General features: G+C 64.5%; 2 protein-coding genes across 2 annotated transcripts in view; one reads left to right on the top strand and one right to left on the bottom strand.

Moving 5' to 3' along the window:
- Positions 1-7,805, top strand: part of Mapk8ip3 (mitogen-activated protein kinase 8 interacting protein 3) — a 55,873-nt gene extending 48,068 nt beyond the window's left edge. Inside the window, exons 17-35 of the mRNA XM_013011263.1 lie at positions 894-1,024; positions 1,231-1,287; positions 1,385-1,555; positions 1,668-1,794; positions 2,021-2,116; positions 2,237-2,395; positions 3,115-3,280; positions 3,789-3,971; positions 4,051-4,240; positions 4,361-4,480; positions 4,551-4,631; positions 4,719-4,786; positions 4,875-5,023; positions 5,254-5,425; positions 5,509-5,622; positions 5,736-5,774; positions 5,860-6,039; positions 6,125-6,274; positions 6,356-7,805. Of these exons, the coding sequence (XP_012866717.1) occupies positions 894-1,024; positions 1,231-1,287; positions 1,385-1,555; positions 1,668-1,794; positions 2,021-2,116; positions 2,237-2,395; positions 3,115-3,280; positions 3,789-3,971; positions 4,051-4,240; positions 4,361-4,480; positions 4,551-4,631; positions 4,719-4,786; positions 4,875-5,023; positions 5,254-5,425; positions 5,509-5,622; positions 5,736-5,774; positions 5,860-6,039; positions 6,125-6,274; positions 6,356-6,477 (2,475 nt within the window). The 3' untranslated portion in view covers positions 6,478-7,805. The remainder of the gene's footprint in view (positions 1-893; positions 1,025-1,230; positions 1,288-1,384; positions 1,556-1,667; positions 1,795-2,020; positions 2,117-2,236; positions 2,396-3,114; positions 3,281-3,788; positions 3,972-4,050; positions 4,241-4,360; positions 4,481-4,550; positions 4,632-4,718; positions 4,787-4,874; positions 5,024-5,253; positions 5,426-5,508; positions 5,623-5,735; positions 5,775-5,859; positions 6,040-6,124; positions 6,275-6,355) is intronic.
- A 13-nt stretch (positions 7,806-7,818) lies between these two features.
- Positions 7,819-8,076, bottom strand: part of Nme3 (NME/NM23 nucleoside diphosphate kinase 3) — an 820-nt gene continuing 562 nt past the window's right edge. Inside the window, exon 2 of the mRNA XM_013011262.1 lies at positions 7,819-8,050. Within this exon, the coding sequence (XP_012866716.1) occupies positions 7,933-8,050 (118 nt within the window). The 3' untranslated portion in view covers positions 7,819-7,932. The remainder of the gene's footprint in view (positions 8,051-8,076) is intronic.

The following is an 8,076-nucleotide window of genomic DNA, read 5'->3' as shown; positions in this document are numbered from 1 at the left end:
GGTCTCCCTGTCCTGGTGGGCGCCTTCTCCAGTTACAAGCAGGTCTCCCTGCCCCCAAGGGTGGCTGCAGAAGCAGCTGCTGTCACGCAGTGCCTCTCCAGGCCCCGCGTACCCTGGTGGTGATGAGGAAAACCCTCTTCAGCCTGAGCACGGCCTCCCTGAGAGCCCCCATCTTCCCCCAGAACAGGCCCCGGAGCGCAGGCCCCCAGCCCACGCCTCACCCTTTATCTGTTCCTTCACACCGGGGTGCAGTAAGGGTACAGTGAGTGTTCAAGGCCAGACTAGGCTACATAGCAAGACACCTGGAAAAGTCGGAGAGGGCCAGGCACTGCCGCTCCTGCCCGCGATGGACTTCCCCCTGGGGAAGTGTCACATCTTTTATTTTGGTTGTTCCCATTTCTGTCTGTCTCAGCTCTTCCAGATCACATTTTTCCTGAAAATCCATCTTCCTTATTAACAGGTCCAGAATCCCATCAAGTCTTTTTTTTTTTTTTTAACAGTAGGTTTCTATTAAAAGGTGGCCACATTTAATAAGCTTTGCTTGCTGGGCTACAGTGGCTCACTCCTATAATCCACCTCCTGGAGAGATGGAGATTAGGAGGGAAGATCACTGTTGGGAAAGTGACTGAGACCCCATCTCAACTATGAAAAGCTGTGGCATGAGCCTGTCATCCCAGCCCTCAGAGTCAGCGGTGATGTTCTGGAGAAAGCCAGCCCTGGTGGGCAGGTGGGCTTTCCACGCACATCCTCCTAGCCCACAACACCATCGGTGACCGGATATCCGTACACAGCCGCGCCCATCTGGAGGCCAACCCCACCCAGGTGGCAGGAGATGAGCCGTGAGAATTGCCTGCCCTCACTGGCCTGAACGAAACTGCCCGTCCCCTCCGCAGGACAAGATACCCATGGCCCAGCGCCGCCGCTTCACTCGGGTGGAGATGGCACGGGTGCTCATGGAGCGCAACCAGTACAAGGAGCGGCTCATGGAGCTGCAGGAGGCCGTGAGGTGGACCGAGATGATCAGGTGGGTCCCGGCGCTGAGCTCCCCTCTCCAGTTTGGACCATGGTCACTGAGCACAAAGAGCAGGCCAACCTCCCCCACCTCCCCTCCCCTCCTCTGCAAAGGATAGACGGATGGGGAAGAGAGGGGGAGAAGAGGGGGAGGCCTCTGGTGGCAGACGGGGGTCCCAGGTAGTAGTCTCAGCCAGTTCCTCCTTGCCTCCCCTTCAGGGCATCACGAGAGCACCCGTCTGTTCAGGAGAAGAAGAAGTCCACCATCTGGCAGTTGTGAGTGGGCACCGGGAGGGGGAGGGTGGTCACTTGGGGAGGGTGGGCCCCCAGGACCCAGGTGCACGCCCTCTGACTCCTGTGTCTCCACCCGCAGCTTCAGCCGCCTCTTCAGTTCCTCCTCCAGCCCGCCTCCTGCCAAGCGCTCCTACCCGTCAGTGAACATCCACTACAAATCCCCCACCACTGCCGGCTTCAGCCAGCGCCGCAGCCACGCCATGTGCCAGATCTCAGCCGGCAGTCGGCCTCTGGAGTTCTTCCCGGACGAGTGAGTGTCCAGCCTTTGCTGTCCCTCAGATCATATGAGGGGGGAGAGGGCTGTGCAGCCCGGGACAAGCCCGGACCTGGGACACACGGAGCCTCCATGTCCTCCCGATCAGTGACTGCACATCTTCCGCCCGGCGTGAGCAGAAGCGCGAGCAGTACCGCCAGGTTCGAGAGCACGTGCGCAATGATGATGGCCGGCTGCAGGCCTGCGGCTGGAGCCTGCCTGCCAAGTACAAGCAGGTGCGCAGCCTGGGCAGGCCGGGCAGGGAGGGCCCGTGTGGTGCCGGGACTCGGAGGAAAGCCCCGCCTGCAGGTGGACAGTCTGGCCTTCTGCCAGGCTCCGAAGAGGCAGGCCCCTACCCAGTTTGTGCTGCAAAAAAGCCAGAAGTGTGCTGTGAGTCGGGTTTCTGGAGGACGGTGTCCCTCACCTGGCCCAGACCCACAGCCTCTCCCTGCTCTGTTGCAGCTGAGCCCCAGCGGGGGCCAGGAGGACACGCGGATGAAGAACGTCCCTGTGCCCGTGTACTGCCGCCCCCTGGTAGAGAAGGACTCCACCATGAAGGTGAGCCCAGAGGCCTGCGCGGGGGCCTGGGCGGGGGCCTGGGCGGGGGGCCTGGGCGGCAGCCCCGCCCCCAGGAGCCGGCGGAGAGCTGTGCCCCAGCCCACAGCTCTGGCCTTGCAGCTATGGTGTGCCGCTGGTGTCAACCTGAGCGGGTGGAAGCCGAGTGAAGAGGACTCTGGCAATGGAGTCAAGCCGATTCCCGGCCGTGATCCTCTGACCTGTGACCGGGAAGTGGAAGGCGAGCCCAAGAGCGACCATGCGTCCCCTGAGAAGAAGAAGGTCGGTGTGGTGATGATGCTGTGGTCCCGTCCCTCTCGGCACTTGCAGAGGGAGGGACCCTGGGTGCTGTGCTGGGTAGGCAGGAGGCAGGTGCTGCCCGTGCAGGCCAGCGGCTGCTTGGTCCTCAGGCACCAGAGTCAAGAGTGTAGTCCCAGGGTCTGTGCCATGAAGCATGGCCGCCACACACAAGAGGAAGATAAAACGTTTGGGGGTGGAGCCCAGGACATAGACGTGCACCCAGCTTGACCTAGAGTGGGCACCTAACCTCTCAGCTCATGGTCTTCCTCCTGGAAGCCATCACTCGATGTGGTTCTGAGTTCTTGTCAAAGCCTGGGGAGGCCAGCTAGTCTGGAGCTGGGGCCAAGACTACATCCTAAGCTGGGCGCCGGTGCCTCACACCTGTAAGTCTAGCTACTCAGGAGGCTGAGATCTGAACATCATGGTTCAAAGCCAGCCCAGGCAGGAAAGTCTGTGCAAGTCTTATCTCTAATTAACTACCAGAAAGCCAGAAGTGGTACTGTAGCTCAAGTGGTAGAGCGCTCACCTTGAACTGAAGAGCTGAGGGACAGCGCCCAGGCCCAGAGTTCAAGACCCATAACCCACAAAAAAAAAAAAAAAAGACTACATCCTATAATACCCAAGGAGACTCGGTGACACACTGCTGCTGGGGTGGCCTCAAGTTCAGGAGCCAGCCTTGGCCTCCCTCACCTCTGCCACAGGTCAAGGAGGCGCCAGAGACCGATGCCACCTCCAGCCGGGTGTGGATCCTCACCAGCACCCCAACCACCAGCAAGGTGGTGATCATTGACGCCAACCAGCCCGGCACGGTCGTGGACCAGTTCACAGTCTGCAACGCTCACGTCCTGTGCATCTCCAGCATCCCCGGTGAGCCTGGGCACTGCCCTTTGAAGTTGGCACTTGGGGGAAGGCTGGCTGGGACAACTGGCGAGCATGTGTGAAAGGCCTGGGTGCCAGCAGTAAGTGGACACTGTTTGTGCCACTTAAGACCCTGGGCCGGGGTCCAGAGGCGGCTCTGGGCATGCACAGGGCACTGGCCATCCCATGACCACAGCCTCAGCCTCCGCACCGTGCTGGGGACCAGGTGATGCAGGCTGTGGGTCTCTGCTGTGAAGCCTTGCCCCTGAGCTGAGACGCCCTAAGCTTCCTAGAGCCACCACCGTCATGTGATCAGCCATTCATGCTGAGGACCTGACTCTCAGCTCCCCCCAGCCCAGGGGCCCAAGTAGCGGAGCCAGCTTGCTGGACTCCAGGTACTGGTCCTACGGGCGCTGAGTGTAGCTCGGCTGGCCGCCCCTCCTGCTGTCTCTGTGATTGGGCCATGGAGGGCCTGTTCGGCGTTAGACTAACCTGGCGGCTGTGCCTCCTCCCCCAGCCGCCAGCGACAGCGACTACCCCCCGGGAGAGATGTTCCTGGACCGCGATGTGAATCCCGAGGACTCCAGCGCCGACGGCGTGCTAGCTGGCATCACCCTGGTGGGGTGTGCCACCCGCTGCAACGCGCCACGGAGCAACTGCTCCTCCCGGGGGGACACCCCCGTGCTGGATAAGGGGCAGGGTGAGCCCGGGCAGCCGCCTTCTCCCCCCACCCCCTGTCCTCCACTTCGACGCAGCCCAGCTCACCCCTCCTTCCATAGGGGAGGTGGCAGCCACGGCCAGCACGAAGGTCAACCCATCCCAGTCCACGGAGGAAGCCACGGAAGCCACAGAGGTGCCAGACCCTGGACCCAGCCAGCCGGAGGCCACTGCTGCTCGGCCTGGGCCCCTTACAGAGCATGTGTTCACTGACCCGGCACCCACCCCACCGTCCAGCACCCAACCTGCCAGGTGGGCTCCGCAGGCCAGGGAGAGGGGAGCAGAAGGGAGGCTGCCCCAGGCAGGAGGGATTAGCACCCGCACAGGGGCAGGCCTCTGCACCTCCCTGGAGCTGCCACGTCCCGTCCGTAGCGAGGACAGGCCGGAGCCAGGTGTCAGCAGGGAGCAGCCGCCGCTCGAGTCCAGCGCGGAGCCCTCGGCATCCATCAGCAGTGCGGCACCCACCATGTGGCTGGGAGCCCAGAATGGCTGGTAGGCCAAGCCAGGGCAGGGGTGGGAGGGGTCCTGGAGTGAGCCCCGCTCACCCCGCCTCCGCCCACAGGCTCTACGTGCATTCAGCCGTGGCTACCTGGAAGAAGTGTCTGCATTCCATCAAGCTGAAGGACTCCGTGCTGAGCTTGGTGTATGTGACCCAGCGTAGGGCTGGGTCTCGGGAGGGGCCTGGTGTGGCCTCTTGGCCTCGACCTAGCATGCTGTCTCCCTGTTCCAGGCACGTGAAAGGCCGCGTGCTGGTGGCTCTGGCGGACGGGACCCTGGCCATCTTCCACCGTGGCGAAGGTAAGCCCTGAGACGGGTCACAGCGGCTCCATAGACGGGAGGTGGGCCTGGCCCCAGCCAGGCCTGAGCGGTCCTGGGCTCTCTCCAGATGGCCAGTGGGACCTGAGCAACTACCATCTGATGGACTTGGGTCACCCGCACCACTCCATCCGCTGCATGGCCGTGGTGTACGACCGCGTCTGGTGCGGCTACAAGAACAAGGTGCACGTCATCCAGCCCAAGACGATGCAGATTGAGGCAAGTGCCGCAGCCCATACTGGGGGAGATGGGCTTCCCAGCGGAGTCCCCGAGGAGCCACCCCTCAGCTGGGCATCCGCCTCGGGGATACACGCTCCCACCTCCACTAGGGCCCCTCTCTCGTGACCGGAGGGGCTACACAGACATGGGGAGACAAGATGTGGTAGTGAGTTCCAGTTTCCCTTTCCTGCGTGCCCCGCCCTGTTGATGGGCTGCCGTGTCCCCCACAGAAGTCATTTGATGCCCACCCAAGGCGGGAGAGCCAAGTGCGGCAGCTGGCATGGATTGGCGACGGGGTGTGGGTGTCGATCCGCCTGGACTCCACCCTGCGGCTCTACCACGCCCACACCCACCAGCACCTGCAGGATGTGGACATCGAGCCCTATGTCAGCAAGATGCTGGGTGAGGGACCGTGCGGTGCGGGGACGCGGGGCCCCAGCTCGGGTGAGCCACACTAACCTTCTCCCGCCCCCCCCCCCCCGCAGGGACCGGCAAGCTGGGCTTCTCCTTTGTGCGCATCACCGCCCTGCTCATTGCAGGCAACCGCCTCTGGGTGGGCACGGGCAACGGGGTCGTCATCTCCATCCCCCTGACTGAGAGTGAGTGCCCCTCTCCCAGGACAGAGCCGGTGGCTCTGCTTAAAGGGCGCGCCCGGGTGGGTGGTGCTCCCAGACACGCCGGGAACTAACCAGCCTCCCTGCCTCCTTCTCAGCCGTGGTCCTCCACCGAGGCCAGCTCCTGGGGCTCCGAGGTAAGTCCTCCAGCGCGCCTCCGCGCCGTCCTTCCCCCCTCGCTAGAAATGAGGTGGCTCTGCCCTCCTCCTCCTCTGTCTCTAGCCAACAAGACGTCCCCCACATCTGGGGAGGGGGCCCGCCCAGGGGGCGTCATCCACGTGTATGGGGACGACGGTGGCGACAGGTCCGCCAGCAGCTTCATCCCGTACTGCTCCATGGCCCAAGCCCAGCTCTGCTTCCACGGGCACCGGGACGCCGTCAAGTTCTTCGTCTCGGTACCAGGTGAGTGAGGGGCAGCGCGCGTCTGCCCGGCCCACGGCCCCTCAGCGAGGGCCACGGCCCCTTCAGAGCCCCCTGCCCACCACAGGGAACGTGCTGGCCACGCTCAACGGCAGCGTGCTCGACAGCCCGACCGAGGGCCCGGGGCCCTCCGTGCCTGCCGTGGAGGCCGAGGGCCAGAAGCTGCGGAACGCACTGGTGCTCAGCGGCGGGGAAGGCTACATCGACTTCCGCATTGGTGAGTGGGTGCTGGCGGGGCGGGCCTGGCTGGCAGTGGCGGTGGAGAGCTGCGCTCACAGCTGCCATCGCTCCGCTCCAGGGGACGGAGAGGACGACGAGACGGAGGAAGGCACTGGGGACGTGAGCCAGGCGAAGCCCGGGCTCTCCAAGGCTGAGCGCAGCCACATCATTGTGTGGCAGGTGTCCTACACCCCCGAGTGAGGCCCTGCCCTGCCTGATGCCAACCTGTACATAGGCCCCCTGCCCGCCTGCTCCCGCCTGTCCCCCTGGGGCAGCCAGACATCCATCCACCCCCTCTAACCTCTCAACGTGCAGCTTTCACCTGAGCCCTGGGCCCCGCGGGCAGGGAGGTGATGCGGTTGCTGGAGGGCGGGTGTGGGTGCCACTCCTGGTGAGGAGGGGCAGGCCCTCTGCACCTCCTCCCCCGCAGCTCCCAACCACTGCCCCGCCCAGCTCCCTGGAGCCCAGGGGCACCCTGGAGCCAGCCCTGCGGAGGCCCGGCCCCTCACCACTGAGGAGCAGGCCCTTCCTCCCGCGTCCCAGTGCTCTGCATGCTGTCCCTGGGCTGGGGCCGTGGCTCTCAGACCCTTGTTCCACAGAGGAGCCAGGCCCAGCCACCATCCTCTGCCCAGAGAGAGGGGGCTTGGACTGCTCAGGTACCTGGACCCCAGCCCATCTTCTCTGGCCTTCCCACCCCAAGCCCATTCCCTTCACCCCAACCCGGGCTGCGCCCGCACTCTGGCATGGAAGCTCGGGCAGGGGCAGCTGCTTCAGAAGATGAACCGGACACTCCACACCCTACTGGAGCCTGAGGCTGTCGGCCCTTCATTCCCCACGTCCCCAGGCTCTCCCTGGGCACAAGCCCCACCGCCAAGGAGCAAACCCCTGCTGCACTGCCCCTCCCAGAAGCCCCTTGGGTGGAATTCTCAGGCTGCCGTGGCAGGCGCAGGCCTCAGGAAGAAGGGAAGGCCCGGCCTCCCCTGGGTCAGGCCTAGGATGCAGGCTCAGCCTCAGGTTGGTGGGGGATGGAGTGCTCCTGGGGCCTGCCTCCTGCACAGGGCTCCATGGCGTCCAGCTCCCAGACACGTACTAAGTGCCTAGGGTTGCCCTCTGTGGCCTGCTCCCCCGGAGAGCAACTGAGGAGAGGCTGCCAGGCAGAGGCCAGGGCCGAGGGTGGGGCCGGGCAGCCCCGCTGACGGGGTGTCATGGGTTGCTGGGCGCCTCCACCTTCCGGCCCAGGCCTTATTCCTGCTCTAGAGCCCCGCCACCCCCCTCCCACCCAGAGAAGCACAGATCTCGGGGAGCTGTCCCTTGAGCCCAGCTGGCCACGGCAGGCTGCAGGCTTCTCCCCACTGCCCTGCCACCTCTCCACTGTGATGTATGTCCTTTGTCTGTTCCTACAGGAGCATGAAGTGACTGGGGTTAGCTGGGTGGGTGCGGCTGGAGGAAGGGGCCGGGCGCAATTCTCCTCAGGCTTTGGCCCTGCAAGTGAGCCCACATATCTGCCCTGTATGTAATAAACGTCTGCACACCGCACCTCTGCGTCCCGAGCCCGGCCCGCGAGCCTGACACAGGTTTTCGGCTGTTTATTATGAAAGGAGACAGGGAGAGGGGCCGGGTGGCAGGTGGGCGCTCCGGGCCTGGCCGGCACCTCGGCTACTCGTGCAGCCAGCGCGCGGCGCCGTCCTCCCCGCACAGCAGTTCGTCCGCGCCGAACCACAGCGCGATCTCCCGGCGGGCGCTCTCCGGAGAGTCGCTGCCGTGGACCAGGTTCCTGCGGGAGGGGGAGAGGGGGCGCGG

The sequence above is a fragment of the Dipodomys ordii genome, unplaced genomic scaffold (assembly GCF_000151885.1).
Source record: "Dipodomys ordii isolate 6190 unplaced genomic scaffold, Dord_2.0 Scaffold14, whole genome shotgun sequence".
Classification (NCBI taxonomy): Eukaryota; Metazoa; Chordata; class Mammalia; order Rodentia; family Heteromyidae; genus Dipodomys; species Dipodomys ordii.
This window is presented reverse-complemented; position numbering and strand designations above follow the sequence as displayed.